Source organism: Aythya ferina (assembly GCF_964211825.1).
Source record: "Aythya ferina genome assembly, chromosome: 4".
In the NCBI taxonomy this organism is placed as follows: domain Eukaryota; kingdom Metazoa; phylum Chordata; class Aves; order Anseriformes; family Anatidae; genus Aythya; species Aythya ferina.
Window position 1 is genome coordinate 26,465,703 of NC_140300.1, and position 17,212 is coordinate 26,482,914.

The 17,212-nt window shown below is 35.8% G+C and overlaps 1 protein-coding gene across 6 annotated transcripts in view; it reads right to left on the minus strand.

The window, feature by feature from the left end:
- GABRG1 (gamma-aminobutyric acid type A receptor subunit gamma1) overlaps positions 1 to 17,212 on the minus strand; it is a 59,596-nt gene that overhangs the window by 15,243 nt on the left and 27,141 nt on the right. For 2 of the 6 annotated variants that reach the window (XM_084518604.1, XM_084518609.1), the window contains exons 3-4: positions 15,012 to 15,079; positions 1,837 to 2,057 (exon numbers count right to left, since the gene is read on the minus strand). In XM_084518604.1, the coding sequence (XP_084374730.1) occupies positions 1,837 to 2,057; positions 15,012 to 15,079 (289 nt within the window). Of the gene's footprint in view, positions 1 to 1,836; positions 2,058 to 7,625; positions 8,008 to 11,614; positions 11,636 to 15,011; positions 15,080 to 17,212 lie in introns of those variants that run through there. The other 4 variants (XM_084518605.1, XM_084518608.1, XM_084518607.1 and 1 more) reach the window with 4 other exon arrangements.

The following is a 17,212-nucleotide window of genomic DNA, read 5'->3' on the forward strand; positions in this document are numbered from 1 at the left end:
GGATTATAAGGGAAAGTGTAGTTCTTTTTATACACCTGGGGGGGGGGGGGGGGGCGGCGGAGGAGGGGGGAGGAGGGAAGAGACCTCTGGAGATGCTTTTCAAATTTACCAACTATGGTATATGCATTTATTGCCTTTGCTTTCCATTTTAAGTCTTTGGATAATCAAGCCCTTACAGAAAAAGACAACAAAACTAGACTTCTTTAAAAGCAATGCAACCAGATCTGGAATCACTGAAGGGTGCAAAGGAATGAGTAAGGTCTAAGCTCAGAGTAAACTCAGTAGGCCAGAATGTAAGAGTAACTGAGCATTAAAGAATCAGCACACCTTGAGTTAGGAAAGAGTGGTGGTGCAGGGGAATCTGGAGTACTGTCAGACTTAGTTATTGTTGCTTCAATCAGCAACCTATGGATTTCTCACTGTTATTCCACTTAAGGCTAAATTCAGACCATAATCTCAACTATACAGATGTTTGCTTTTTACAGTGCCAGGTGAATACACAGTTTTGCTCTTTTATTACTAGCTTATTGCACTTTATAGCTCAAACTCCAGCACAATAACTCTAAACTATTGCTTTGGGAGAGCTCACATTTTTTGGTTTGTTTTGCTTGTTTGATTGATATATTAAACTCTGTTAAACTAAACAGACAGAAGGGTAAAGTCTAAGTATGAATTTTTCGCTAAAAATAAATAAATAAATATCATGTTAACAAAAGAGACTATATAGGGATTTTTATAAACACCAGAAGAATAAACTGTTTACAAAGTGCTCTCCCAAGGTATTCATATACCTTCAAATGAAGCATATTAAGAAAAAATTAAGGGAACAGAATCTCTTTAAAACAATACAATTCTTCTTTCTTCTGTTACAGAATACTTTTACAAAATACTCATACAACACTAACAGCCTGCATATGAAAACATCATAAATGAAAAAAAAGAAAGTAATTTAAACTTTCTACTTTAAATAGTAATCATGATAGTAATAACTGATGGAGAGCAGAATCAGATTTACGGCATCTTTTGCATTCACTAACAGCTCCAAAACTAGCAAGATTTTTTAGACTTTCTTGCGAAATGAAAATAAAAACTGAGAGATGACCCTAAAATTCTTTCTGTAGACTAAAGCTATTCAAGAACTCTTTGATAAGTGACTAAAAGATCAGTACAGATAGCCTAGATGCAAAACTTTAAATCATCTAAAGCATGCCCCATTTACCAAGCAGATTAATTGCCAACATGTTTGCTTATGCCAAATTTGGAGGAACAGGTTTAAAAGCCTTTTAGGGTAAACACGTAAAGTAGTATAGGCAGAACTTGGTCCTTAGAATTAATTAAACTTTTTATGATTTTTATTTTTTGAAGCACTCATATTTTTCTGATAGAATATAATTTGGTGGAAATTAAATAATGAACTGCTTAGCACAGAAATTTGTTAAATGATTTATGACTAGATCTGTGTTAGCTTAATGACAGACCACCACTATTATGTGTTACTATATATGTTACTGATATATTGATATATGTTACTGGCTACATAATATATATATATATATTTTTTTTTTTTAATCCTGTCTTTACCTAAATGTAATTAAAATTTGCTATCCATTTCAATTGGATCTACCCAATGATCTGCGCAATATATTTCAGTACTAACTATTTTATGTTTTTCATGATCAAATAGTTTATTCTTTTTCTCCTTAGAAAATTTTCAAATTCCTGTGGTCCAAGAAAGAATTGCCAGAGACATGCTCCATATTTTTTATTTTCATATTCTTAGCTATAACAATTCTGTTTGTTTGTTTTTGTTTTTCTACTTATTTATTAAGAACCCACCTTAGAGTGTATAATACTCTTCCATCACTCCAGATTCGAAGTAAGCGATTTGGAGTTGTAATCCAGTGAGCATCAGATTTCCTTGAGTTCCGGAAGAAAGTGTCTGGAATCCAAATTTTTCCAACCATATTGCTGTTAAGCATAAGCACTTTCATTGAGCTGTTAAATTTTAGACGACTGTCATACCAAGTCTGGGCAAAAATTATATCTATGGTGTATTCCTAAAAAAAAAAAAAAAAAAAAAAAAAAAAAAAAAAAAAAAAAAAAAAAACACACAGAGAAATATCCATATCTATGTATACATTTACCAAAGCCTGCAAGTCAAGAATTTGTAATTCATATATAAATCCAAGGCCACCTCTTCTATTCTCTTTTGTATCATTTGTGTTGCACTCGGCTGCCCCAAGCTAGGAAATTACAGACTGATGAAAGGCACATACAGCCTTCTGCCTCTACCTCCTCTCCCCTGAAACATAAGGGAGGAGCTAAGGAGTAGGAGACCTGATAGAAGCTTGTTGTAACTTGGTGGTCCTCAGAAAACACAACAAATTCTGGGGCCACAGACAGAAATTTAAGATCAGCCTTTACAATTCTGGGCTAGACTACATACTACATATAGTCTACATACTACAGACAGAGATTCTCCATTGCTTAAAAAGCAAATCAAAAAAAAAATTCTTACGTTTTTCCTCTCCCCAAAAAACTCCACAATATATGCTTTAAGGTCCTTCAAGAAAGCTACAATCATCTTCAACATTCAACAACAACAACAACAAAATAATAATAAAAAATCATCCAGTGGCCAAATTTCAGATTTTGAAAAATTCCTGGATATACAGGAAGTGAACAACTCAGATTGCAGAATTACCTGTTACTATCTGCCTTATATATTTACTACATACACACAAAATGTGTGACATTATCATAGTCAGGAAAGGAATTTCCCTAAAGGAACTTGACATTACTTATTAGATCCTGAAGAAAACTTTTTGGATAGAAAGCAAACTCCTCAGTAGACTTTTATGGATATAAAATAAAAGTGGTGAATAATAATAATAATAATAATAATAATAACAACAATAATAAACTTAGCCTTTTAATGAGGCAATTCTTGACACAGTAAAGAGGGAGATATGAGGGAGATATGCATTGAAATAAAAAATTCATTGCATCTGCAAAGAATCCCACCATTTGCTCCTCCACATCACATAAAGAATCAAAGCTTCTGTTGTGTTTGTCACAGCTCCAGACCATGGCTCTGATCTAAACATCAATAGCCACTCCATTTTGTGGCAGATCTTTCCTAGATGGCTGTCCCATGACACCTCCAATGAACAACTCAACATCTCTTTTCAGAGCTCAGTCTGCTGGGAAAAAGTACTGAAGACGAGACTTAGACACATTGTGTTTGTTGGTCACCTGTCATTTATGAGGGGAAAAGGGAGAGAGAGAGACAATGGTTCAAATGCCTGCTTAAGCCAAACGATGCGCTACGAGTTTACTTGGCCAATAAAAATGTGTGTTGCAAATAGTCAATGGACTCCTCACCCAGTTCTCCAAATGATAAAAGCCACCTCCCAAGAAAGCTTGTGAAATTTTCCACTCCATCCTTGAGAAGTGCAAAGATAGGTATTAGGACTGCCTAAACCTCTCTCAATTTTCCCACCTCTTCATGTGGGAGAAGAATAGGTTTGGGATAGAATTCAAGAAGGAGGCTTGCCTCTGCTCTCTGGTCCACCTGGACTTTGGTAACTCATTCACTCAAAGATTACAAATGAATAGTGTAGGAGGCAAACAGCAGGGGGACAGAGGGAACAAAAGGAGTAATGAAAAATGCATTTTAGGGATGACTTCACTCAAATTCTGTTTATTCCTTGAGGGGCTTTGCCACCAGGGGAAGATTCTGCAGGTCAGAACAAGTACTTGATTATTTTATTTCTATGAAAGTCCTTCAAGACAGCTGTGAAAACCCAGGTCTTGTTTATTCTTAAAACTCTGTTTTCTGTGTTCACCTACAGTGGTTACAAATGGAAAGGAAACTTGCTTTGGTCTATTGTAAATGAATACACAAGACAGTACACTAAAGAAGTGCTTTAATGGACTTAAATGGAACAGCATGAACAAAGATTTATTTGTTGCCTTAACAGTACAAATAGGAGAAAAAAAAAGTCAGTGAGTGAAATCAACAGAAACAACCAAATGTATGAAAAGAGCAGGCTGACTGAGTTTGAAGGTGCTAACCTAAGCAACCACTTCACAGTGGCACTGTGCACAAAGGCAAGGAAACTCAGGTTGCCATAGAATACCAACCACCCTAAATTAGAGGATCTCACAGATGATTTTGAATGTACAGAGCAAAGGAACAGCCTCAGTAGACCCAGATGCTTGGATTCTACTATTTTTCAGTATTAAATGTGCAAGTTTTTTTTTTTTTTTTTTTTTATCAGAACTGTGTATTACAGGAGTTGTTTAAACAAAACTCATATTTTCTCATTAAAAGGGGAAACAGGGGTCCCTAAAATATGTTGAAAATGTGGTAGAAAAATCACTATAATAAAGCACTTAGGTATCTTCTCTAAAAGTACTTTGTTTCCAGAATGAGATGAATGAAATCCCCATCTTTGTTTATATACCATAATAAAAAGCACAACGGCACATCAGATTTATACAATTTTATTTTAGTGCAGCAAATCTTTCTGAGCAACTATTTTGCTTTCCTTGTTTTCTTAGAAAAAGTGAAATTTAACACTCTTATCACTACCTCTATTAATCTTATAAAGCTCACAATTCAATGCCATTCTGTAACCATAAAAACTGGTTTACTATTTTCTCTTCCAAATGAAACTAATGATAAAATAGCCATGCAGAATAAAATGAAATCAATCTATGCCTACATTAGTCACAGCCATAGCAAAATGTGTGCTTATTCATATTTAGCCTCACATGGTTCAATAACCATGTCACATGTTAGCTCAGATTTGGTATTTGATTAGATCACTGAACTCTTTTGTGCAGCTGGCATAAAGAGCCCACCTGCCTAATTATTTACAGATAACTGCAATCCTCTTCCATCTCTTTCCTCTCTAAAAGATCATAACAAACTCCAAAATCTGGGAATACAGTGACAAATCAGAGATTACTATTAAAGGGCCATGCAGTCACAACAATCTGTGAATACTGACAAGCAGGTGTGTAGTCTCAGAGAAAAACAAGTAAAAGCAACTATTTCAAATAGAGTAGGAACAGTTATTGTATGTGAATATATTGTATTCTCAAAATTAGTTTCTCAAAAAGAACAAGTACAGTTCAATTATAGTCAAGCAAGAAAATAGCCTGCTAATGTTTTTTATTGGAAAGTTGGGGGGGGGGGGGGCAAATACCATTCTACAAGATTATTTCTTAGTGTACCTACAACATGCCAATTCCAACATAACAATAGCATCAATAAGGATTAAAAAAATTACACAAAGAAGAAAACATTTTTTCTTGATTATTTTGTCTGGCAGTCTCACAAGTGATTTGATATTCCATAGTAAAAATTGTAGAAAAGTCAAGCAATGAGTAGCTAAATGTCTGGCTGGATTGTGTTAACCACAACACATTTTCTTTGGCAACTGGAAAAAGTAGCCTAGCTTTCTGGGACTAAATACAATGCAGTGAGAAGCCCCCCTCCCCCCCCCAAAAAAAAAAAAAAAAAAAAAAATGGAGCTGAAATATTGTGTAATCCAACTACAGCCCTGCAATACAGTTCATTACTGATGAATTTCAGAGGGGTAAAAATAAATAAATAAGTAAATAAATAAATAAATAAATAAAAGTGTCTACTTTTCATTCCTTCTTCACTCACAATAAACCTACCCTAGCTTCTCTACTAGATTCAAAATTTTACATGAAGCACACCTGGATTTTTCTGCAGTGCCACAAGCGAATTCAGAAATCTATTTCAGAGGTAGTGCCTGAACTCAGTTAAGTCGCTGAGTGTAACATGATTTCATCTTGTTTAGTTACCCATAATATTTTCACCAAGTTTCTTTATTCTATTCAGTTTTCTAATTCCTTTAAGTCAAATTTAATGTGAATGAGGCAGGGAATTCTTCAGGGAAAAAGAAATGAAGAAAGGGAAGCTAGAGAAAACGCTCTATCAATCTATATGTTTTGACATGAAGTTATGCGATTTAATATCAAAGACTCAGATAAGTGTGATGGTTAAGAGGTTTAGACAATGAAGAGTCATAGACAAACTGGCAACCAAACACATGCTCTCTCAAGAGGTAAGAGCCAACAAAACCATGAGGCACTAGCCAATTTATCTTCACCTTGTCATTGAGAAGCCAGTATGCTCTCATAGTCTTTACCTTTTCCCTCACCAAAATATCTCTGGACACCAATGCAGTGTCTTTAAGTACTTTATTCAAATACTTAGCTATCCTTTAAGTATAACTTCTCTTAACAAAAGTTTTAACATACGGTTGCTCTCCCTGGTGGGTTACTTTAAAAGCTGTTTAAATAAGGTTTTTGAGCTGCATCAGACTCAACCATGGTTTCAGAACTTGATCCCCATGTCTGGGACTGAAGCAAAAGTAAAATTCCACATTTTAGTAAGCCATTTTAGTTTGTTCACTTGTGGGCCCTCCAATGAGATTGAAAAGATCTGACAAATCACAATGATTCTGATATGTACATCTAATATTAAATTAGTGATATTACAGTGGTGGAAAGGGTGGAGGTTGCAGGAAATACACTAAACAAAAGTGTAAACCATCTGCTCCCAGACTCTTTTAACCAGTCCGATTGTTATAATTATGCAGCTAATCACACTGGAGGGTATTACTATAACAACATATGCACAGGGGAAGTGCAAATATGGCAAATCATATCTACAGAAGGTGAGGGAGCACAGAGAGACCTATATAACCATGATACAGAAGATATCCACTGCTCCTCACAACATAATTTGGCATCTGTGCTTCTCCAGTCCTTGTTTTGAACATGTAAAGTGACAGATGCAAATCAAAATGTGAACAAAAGGCAAGATTTATTTGTTTTGTAGATTATAATAAAAATCTTGCCCACTAGTTAAAAGATTAGATAGAAAAATAACTAAAATACTTCAGCAAAATCTCTGCTTTCATATGATCAGCTTAGATTTGGGACTTTTGAAGAAAGCATGAGAAGAGGAAGTAAACAATATGGATACATTTGCATATTGAAAATAATACAGAAAGGGTTTTTTATGCTTTTCAGTTGAAATCTGAACATTTCAGCCACTGCCATTCAAAAACATTAAACTACAGAAAGAAGCAGACAACTCAGATCTCAAAAATCAGACATACATACATACATATATACATAGATATAAATAAAACCCAGGAGTGAATGCTAATAAGGAGTAAGTCTTCAGCTTCAAGGCTGCCAGTAGTGATCTATCAACTGCATTAACAGTAGTTTCTAAATTCTGAAGCTACATCTACCTTTCTATAACTAGAGAGACTTAAGTAGTCAAAATTAGTCCCACGAACAAATTTAGCAACAAAGCTGTGCATCAGTCAAGTATACATGGTTTTCTACAATTTCATTTTATAAATAAGTCTCAAACACAACACTTCACTGTTCAGTACACTACAACTGCTTTACCACCAGATTAATTGCACTCTTTGCTCTTTTAAAAAAGAGCAAAGTTACTCTTTGCTCTTTTGATTCCACAATTTTCCTGATAAGATTCAAAATCCCAACATTAATGGCAAAACCAAAATCCCAACATTGACAGCAAAACCAGGACAGAGACTTACCTGCTTTTGGTTTCTATCCTGCAACTCTTGTATGATACGTGATATATGTGATCCTATGTGAAATAATAGCAGTCATACCAGTTTACCTATCTGGTTCCTGAGGCAGTCAGGAACCTCCTAATACTTGTGTGCTACACTGAAGATATAAAAGCATGAATAAATGATAAGAACTTCCAATGACTTTATTTAACTATTGATCCCAAGTCCTTTTTAAGGGCTGGCACACTACAACAAAATAAAAATAATGAAAGCCAAGATAACAGCCAGGGAAGTTACATTCACTAGTAAAAGAACACTGCATTTCTTAATAGCTACTTTATCAGCTCTCTCACACCTACTAAGAGTGTACAAACACTTATTCCAAACACTTATTCCAAAAATGGGTTTGCCTCCTTAGTAAAAAGCTAGGAGGTGTGGCTGTAGAAAGGGCAAGCAGACCATTCCCTCGCTTGGCAAAGTAGACTTCCTAGAGCATGCTCTATGAGGAGAAAAATCCTGTTCCTATAGCTGCTCAGCTTTTAACAGATGTTGAGATTTTATAGTGTCAGCATAGATCCTGGCACTCACAAGGACAGCAGCTTTCCTCTGGAGCACAATAGTGAAGGAGTCAATGACAACCTGTATTGTAGGAGCCAAAGCCAAGGGCAATTTCTAGATGACTACAAGCAGTTTTAACAGTCAAAGCACATCCCTCATCTTTCTACCCAAAACCTAGGCAAATCTAGGCCAGCAGAATCACTCCCACAATTTGAATGCAGCATCACAAATTTCCATATAGACAGACAGATTAAGAATTAATAACAAAGAACAGACATGCAATGTTCTCCAAAATATTTATAATATATTTGAAGCAAAGATAAGAGGTACATGACAAAGAACTCTATGTAGCTTGTCTAAGCTACAGATACAAGACAGACAACCACAGCAGCAGTCAGAAAGGGTTTGGAGCAGATATTAAGGCATCAGAAGTAACAATAAACTGTACAGCAGAGCAGCCAAGAAGTCTGTGCAGTCTGGAGTAAAAGCAGGAGTGGAACACTGGTTGAGTGATAGCTGATACCTTCATCTTTTCAGTGAAATGCTATGTGGTAATTATATTACTGTTATTCTTGGTTTAGGTCAAAACTGATTTCACAGATGCTCAAAAGTGCTTATATAGGATACACATCCTCTGCAAGGAACTTACAGTTTAAATTTAACATAAAAAAATAAAATAATATAAAATAAATCTGTAAAGGCAATAGGAACAAGAGTAACAGAAAACAGAACACAATACCAGTCAGAATTATGGATTACAGATAGTGATTTTAGCACAGCAAAGGCTTAATTGCTTGCAACATTTTGTAGCCTCTACAAAAAAAAAAAAAAAAAAAAAAAAAGTTTAAGCAGGATCATGATGAGAACAAAAGGGAAGAAGCTTAGAAGCTTTTTTTATTTGTTTATAAAAAGTTTCTTTCAAGCAGAAGCTAGCCTCTTGGGAAAAATGAAGAAAAAAAAAAAAAAAAAAAAAAAAGAGCTGAGAATAGGCTTTGAAGTTCCTTAAAGGAAGCAGGAGCAAGAAATAACTCAGTAGAAACTGTGGAATGTTGTCTCTGTAGGACATCTCTAAATGGTATGAGTGGAGCAAGACTGCAATTGGAAAGGTTACAAAAAATTGTCATCATAACAATGGAAACACGAACAAGAGATTAACTGTGACAGATTAAGAAAAAAAAAAAAAAAAAAAGAAGAAGAAAATCAGAATTTGTGAGGTTGTCTGAGGCCTTGCTCCTGGTTCTGTGATCCATTGCATTACGGAAAATTTTTAGATTTCAGACTTCAGACTTCACATACAGAGCAGTGATTATCCACAGCAAAGGAAAGTGTGGAAGGGTCAAAAAGTTATTGTTTTGTCTGTGAATATGATGAATCTAAAATGATATAAAATGGATTTTAAACCAGTGGCATACTCTCTACTGAAGTCAAGAAATTTAAAGTCAAGTAAGATGTTTTTTTTTTTCTTAATTATTATTTATACTGAAAATATGTCAACTGTGTCTTAAGTGACACAATGCAACTAAACAAAAACAAAAACAATATCTCCTGAAATATGAACTAGACTAACACAAGATTAAAGAATGAGCTACAGAACAAAAAGTTCGCAGATTACATCATTCCTAAATGATTCCTAACAAATTAGGGCACATTGTATATCAAAGAGCACAGATTTTCTAGTGCAATGTGTGGGACCTTAACTACCTATTCTGACTTCATATCTGTAAAGAGACGACTGGCAAACTGCAGTTGAAAAAGTGACAAGTACTAAATGCTGTTTAAAGTGGGGGCTGAAAAGATGGCTCTTCTTTGGTTGGTTTTCAGAAAGCTACTGCAACATTTCCCTGTCATACAAAGGCTGTCTTTTCCCTCAGCCCTTGCCATTCCCTTCAAAATGATCACAGAAATTGAGAGTGACATACAGACTGTTGTGCTGAGCCAGTATGAGCAGAATATTGCTTGTACTTGGCTGATTCCCCCGAAACCAGGTAGGATAAGCTGCAAGTACCTTGCAATAGTAATAGGCAAACTCGCTGCCTGCCAGAACCAGACTAATCAATTTAAGCTATTTTTTTCCCCCATGAAAAACAGAAAGCATTCATAAAATTGTATTTATGAATTATTATTCAAGTTCCTACAGCTTGCAAAATAAGAAATACTAATAGACATGCTGCTTTTAATACTTATTTTAATTTTTTAAAAAAAATACGTATTTTATACCGTATTTTATAAAAAAATACGTATTTTATAACAAAGAAACAACAATGTTTAAGATTACAGAAGGTTTGTTCAGCCTGGAGAAAAGGAGGCTCAGGGGTGACCTTATCGCTTTTTATAAGTACATTAAAGGAGGCTGTAGAGAGGTGGGGGTTGGTCTATTCTCCCACGTGCCTGGTGACAGGACAAGGGGGAATGGGCTAAAGTTGCGCCAGGGGAGTTTTAGGTTGGATCTTAGGAAGAACTGCTTTACTGTGAGGGTTGTTAGGCATTGGAATGGGCTGCCCAGGGAAGTGGTAGAGACACCATCCCTGGAGATCTTTAAAAGATGTTTAGATATTGAACTTAGCGATATGGTTTAGTGGGGGACTTGTTAGCATTAGGTCAGAGGTTGGACTCGATGATCTTGAGGTCTCTTCCAACCTAGACAATTCTGTGATTCTGTGAATATTTCCTCAGCTGTTGTAAATGAACATTGTCTCCATCTATCTCAAACACTCCTCTGAGTAAGAAGCAGTTAACTCTGATCACTTTTAGTGCTGATAGGCATCAGAATGATTGGGATCTACCTTTCTTAGTCAAAATAAAAGAGTAAGTTGGGAAAGAAAGTGTGCTATTCTAGTTCAGTCCAAAGAGGATGCTATACAATAAGCGACAGGTAATATTCAAAGACTTGTTGATATTTCTGTTCTGATTTCCAATTATTCCTACACTATGAAAGAGAATGGAAGCTGCTTTCATAAAATGCATACAATGGACTCCAAAACAAAATAAAACAGAACCTGTAATGCTTGCATGATGAACATGCACAACCTACACAGTCTACAACTTCCTCGTAAGGGGGTGTCGAGAGGCAGGAGACCTTTTCTCCATTAACACCAGTGACAGGACCCGTGGGAACGGGGTTAAGCTGAGGCAGGGGAAATTTAGGCTTGACATGAGGAGGGGGTTCTTCACAGAGAGGGTGGTTGCACACTGGAACAGGCTCCCCAGGGAAGTGGTCACTGCACCGAGCCTGTCTGAATTTAAGAAGAGATTGGACTGTGCACTTAGTCACACGGTCTGAACTTTTGGGTAGACCTGTGCGGTGTCAAGAGTTGGACTTGATGATCCTTAAGGGTCCCTTCCAACTCAGGATATTCTATGATTCTATGATAACCTTATGAAAACTCAAATTCTCAAACGTGGCCAGAAGTGCTCATGCCTTTACTCTCACTTGGTTATCATAGAGCTCTTACAGACAATGGTTCTGCTCTGCACAATCTTCTTCCAACATGAAAGGAATTCCAATCTGAGCTGTCAGACCACAAAAGCCAAGGCACTAGCATGGTTCTGCCACAGGCAGTAGCAGAGAACATCTGCATATCCTGGAGACATTGGAGCAACAGTAGCACAAAACTTTATGTGTTGGTGAACACAGAGGGACTGGGGGATGAACACAGCAAAAAAAAAAAGATTGTGAGGCCCACAGACAGCATGGATGAACATGTATTTCTACACAGGGACCATATAACAGACTTAAAAACTGTACCACCAGTGGCCTTTTTTAAATATATATATTAGCCCTACTCTGGAAGGAAAGAGCCTAGAATGTATATATTAAGCGCTCAGCAGAATAAGCTTCCACATAAACAAAAACAGGCTCTAAATATTCATCATATGTCTAAATTCCATTAAGAAACCTCTAGACCACTGCAGAGGTATTGGGGACCGAGACTTTGACCGTAAAAATGCACTTAGGTATGGTTTATATGACCATTGCAGGATGCATAGCCCAGGGTAGCTCTAAACGACAGATTCAAAAATCTAGTATTAGAAGCCTAAATACGTCATTGATCTGGACACTTGTTAAAAATGTTTACTCAGGCTGCAGATGCCTAGAGAGACCACATGCTGTAGGAAGACATTATTTATGCATGGGGTGTCTATACCATCTAGAAATGTATGTAGATCTTTGTTAAATTAAATACTGAAAGCCAAAATGCAAGCCTTCAAAAACAAGTTCTGATGAATGTCATACATATGCTTAAAGCCTCACTTTTATGAAAGTGAAAGAGTCTATCAGATAGCAAGAGGAAAATAGACTGAATTATAAACATAAATCAGTTTCCTCTCATAATGAGTGTCCTTTGAAGCTTTCAGAGGAACATACTCCCCTGATATGCTGTTTCAACATCGTTTCAAAAAAAAACCTTTCTACATCATGCCATATTGTTTCCTAACTAAATAGTTAAAGGACATCATTTGCCGGAGTGAATTAACATATTTGGCAAATGAGTAATTTGATGGGGAATCACAGATATGTGTTCTCACATAAAGTGATAAAATGAAGGACTAAGGACAACCCTTGTAATGGAAGCAATTTTTGGAATATTGGTTAACTAGCACAAACAATATTAACTCCAGGGAAAAGTGCTTCCCTAATGAAAGAGCTCACATAACAATTGCTTACAGGGTCAAATCCATAATTATTTTTTGCTGAGAATGTTGTTTCCTAGATTAAAGACATCTTAGTTGGAAGCCTTAATAAAAACTATTTGCATATATATGGTTTTATTTATTTTCACAAACATTTATTTTTCTAGTGATATTAGATGTTCATATGATCCAGGTTCCTGGAGTCCAAGCACAGAGAAAGCAATTGCTATTTTATGAAGACCATAGTGCCCTTAGATTATAATTTGAATTGCTAAGTAGTTCTTTGCTCATTTTTTTAAAACATAGAATAGTTTTCAAAGTTCTGTGTTTTAAAGACATTTTTACCTTATTAGCCTCTGGTGAGCAGCTTCATTGTTATTTCTTTTTTAAATCAGGTTAGGGGGATAAATGTTGATATACATTATAACCAGTAGGATCCTACTTTATAATGAAGTAATATGCTTTTTCAATTTGATATCCTTGCCTTAGATTAAAGTCAGTATGACTGCATTTTGTTAGCACTATGTCAAAAGCAGCATTGCCCAACTGTAGCAGATATGGGTAGACCTCTAACCAAGTGGCATGATATAGTCCTATGGCTGATCCTATAATCACTGCAGGTGTAACACATGGTAGGGATAAGAGGATGGCAAGAGTTGGTTCTTTATAACTGGCAAACTGGAGCTGTAAATATTTCCCCTTTTTGGTCCTCATGTATGCAACCTACTGGTCACTGGCTGAAAGACCTCATTACTAATAAAGGAAACCTTGGTTACTAGTAAAGGAAACATTTACAATTTGCTATGTTCTCATTAGCAGTAAGTGCCTGTCCCCATATTTTGCTCCCGCTGTGAGTTCCTTCAGATGTGAAGAGGAGAAGCAGAGGAGAAAGACTACATTTGAAAAAGGGATGAAACCACAAAAAGCACTTATATTGGGCATGAAAATGTGAAAAAAATCCCCTACCACATTGCTTGTGCTCTTTCAATCAGTTATTTACATACAGCCCTCACCTGAAACATTGAATTCCCTGCCACAGCCCAAGTGATGACAACCCTAAACTTGGTAGACTGTTACACTTTAATGTATGTCATTTGCCATAGATCTGCATCATCTGTTTTTGGCATCTTTATCCTTAGTATCTAAGTACCACTGCCCTTTCCAGCTTCACACCAATGAAAGTCAACATTCCCCGTTCCCAAGCATGATGACATACAAGCAAATCACTAAATCTTTAACAGTCTTCTGGAATAACTGCTTTCACCAAGTGCTCAGAAATTGCCTGCTCTGGCATATCCCAGCATACTAGAACTAAACAAAATGCCCTTCTGTATGCAAATGCAAAACTGTGAGCAGTCCTGTAGGGAGGTAGAAAAGGAAAAAGACAGGAGGACAATGAGCTCAAACTCACCCAAGTGCCAGTCTCAGTCTTAGTACTTCAGATCCTGAGCTACTGACAGGAGCCACTGCCAGTGCTGGGTGGCACTGCCCAGGAAAAGTCTTGTACAGAAGCCTCTCTAAATCCTCTAGCATCACCATTTCAGACAGAAATGACAGAAAATCTAAGTAATTTGAGAAAAGGCCACAGACTGAACTTCCTCGTAAGTGCTGTTATTTCAGTATTTGTACCAATAGATGAGATCTGACCTCAACATATCTCTCCTGAAACTAAGGTGCGTTGCATTGCTTTAACTTCTGAAGAAACCAGCTATGTGCACACACTTTGAGGAAGACCCATAAGACTAAATAAGACATAGAAGAAGGAAGACAATAGAGTTTATTTTTTTTTTCTTTCCATGAATTATCAAAATAAATAACTCATTACACTGAAAACGGTTTTACTCACAAATGCTGGGTAAATTGTTATTTTTCCTAGTCTTAAGAATATCTCCAGGAAATATTTTATACTGGGCCAGAGGTAGACCAAGTATAAACAAACATAGTGAAATTGTTCAACATGTACCAAAATAAACACTTGATGCAATGTCTTCTGTATTTTTAGAAAACACATTTTAAAAAATAAGTTTATTGAAATAATTAAAACAATTTGGAATACATAGTCTAAACAAGTTTCTGCAATAGGCACAATTATATCTAACAGCACAAGAATACACAGTAAGACATAAAGAAGCTTATTTGAATAAGCTTATAATTATCTCATAATATTAATCTACAACATCTTTCAGATACTACTTTCTGTCAATATTCAAAACTTACCATATTGATTGGGTCAACTGGGCCAATGCTGTTAACATAGACATCTGTCTCAATTACCGTAGTTCTCACTAAACAAAATAGTAACAATAGTAATTACATATTTAATTAATTCTTTACACTGTTAATATATTTCAATGTATGTATTAAAACAACAATTTTTACAACATTTGTTAAACAACATTTATTAAACTCAGAAAAAGTAAATCTTGTTTTGTTCATTCCGTGAAGAATCATATAAGATTTGACTCCCTTATTCCATGTGAATTAAGTTAGAATTATCAAGATGATTTTTTTAATTCTTAATACAACCACCATCTGTCATGTTAACAGGTACAAGATAGATATAAAAAAGTATAAAAGGTAAGGAGGGTGCAGGGGGATAACATTCTTCCAACATTAAAAATTAATCATAAACAGAAACAAATGTTTAGAAAAAAATGATAGTAGAGCAAACCATAAGGTCTTGGAGCAGGTGTGTTTATCAACTACAAGAAATCAATATACAGCACCTCTGTCAATTCCTACTGAAGATGTCTGACAAAAATAAAATAACTTATTACATATTTCTTCAATTCATGCAATAATAGAACACCAAAGGATTATTAATATCCTTTCATCAACTTGATCAATATACTGCTCCGCACACCAAATTGAAAATTCATTAAGAGAAAGTCATTTAAAAGTTAAACATTTTCAAACTTATTTTTCTAAGAAAACCAGTAAAACTACTCTCACTGGGCTGACAATATTAACTGTTTTAGAAATATATTCTCGTATTGTATTTACAGAAAGACAAAAACTCTAAGCAACTTCCAAAGAAAGTCATGTCTGATGTACTTGTCATTGATAAATCAGTTCTAAACTCATAACTGTTTTTTGGGGAAAAGGTACAAATGGTCAGGGTGTGGTGCAGGAGAGAATTGCATTTCAACAACATCAATTCACCAGGCATTTTTTCCAGCTTGTACTGGAGAGTGAATGACAAAGAGTATGGACACAAGATATATGTCCTAGTTCCTTAATTACAAAGTTCTGCTGCTCTTTCTCCCATGATCTGACACATTAAAGTGAAGCACCTCTGCTCATTTGTAGATGGAAAAGGAGGAAGGTACAGGAAAAACGTACTTTGATTTCATAGAAGAGGGGTGCTACGTCATCAGATTTGATTTCTTTATACTGCAAACAATCAGAGATCTCCTAAGTGCTCTATAACAAATGTAAAACCTTAATTAATACAGGATTTTTCAAATCTAAAACTAAAAAAAATCTAAAAATCAAAAATTCAGACAGGCACACAGAAAGAAAAAGGGCATCCCTCCTGTCAGCTATGACAACGGGCAAGATACATTTCCTAAATATCCAAAGATACCTTTTCCCTGCCAGTCTCACTTGGCAGGAAATTCTCCCTGATCCCAAATCTGACTACCCATTGCCCTGAACCTGAGACCAAGACACCCTAGTCAGGCTGCACAAAGAATTTTCTGTATGACCACAGAGCACTAAATCCTTTGATCATCCTGCTGTCCCGAGCGTGATTCACAGAATGTTTAAATGGACCCTTGGAAACTAGTATGCACAGATGGAAATATCAGAGGAAGAAAAAATAATAGTAAATAAATAAATTTGTGTGTATATATACACATGTTGCCTCTGTAATGTTACATGTATTTTTACACACGCCACGTCTCATAAATACATATGTACTCCCTTTGATTTTGAAAGCCTGTTTAACTATATAACAAACCCCTCATTTTAACTACTGCCAGACTAGAACATAAGGAGCTGGATCAAAGCATATCTTGCTTCATTGGTCAAGAAATGCTGGATCCTGTCCTTTTTGCCCTGTAATTGTAGGAAATATTTAATTCTTCCTATTAATAGGAAATTTTGCTTTATTCTGAAGTTCAGTTCTTTAATTCCAACTTTGGCAATTCCTAGCCATATGTCAAACCTCTTCTTCACACACAAACATCTACACACAAGGATTAAAGTCACCTCAGACTTCCGTAACCTGAGCAGTTCATGCCACATACTGCAAATGCTAGTCATGGATAATCTGTTCAGCTTTAACTTCTAAACTTGTTCTATTGTTTCCAGACCCATCTTGAGATGTGGACACCAAGAGTGGAATTTTTTTGTAATGGTGTTATCGGTGCTGCATGAATACTTCCAGTTTTCTACTCATAGTGTCTCTTTTCAAA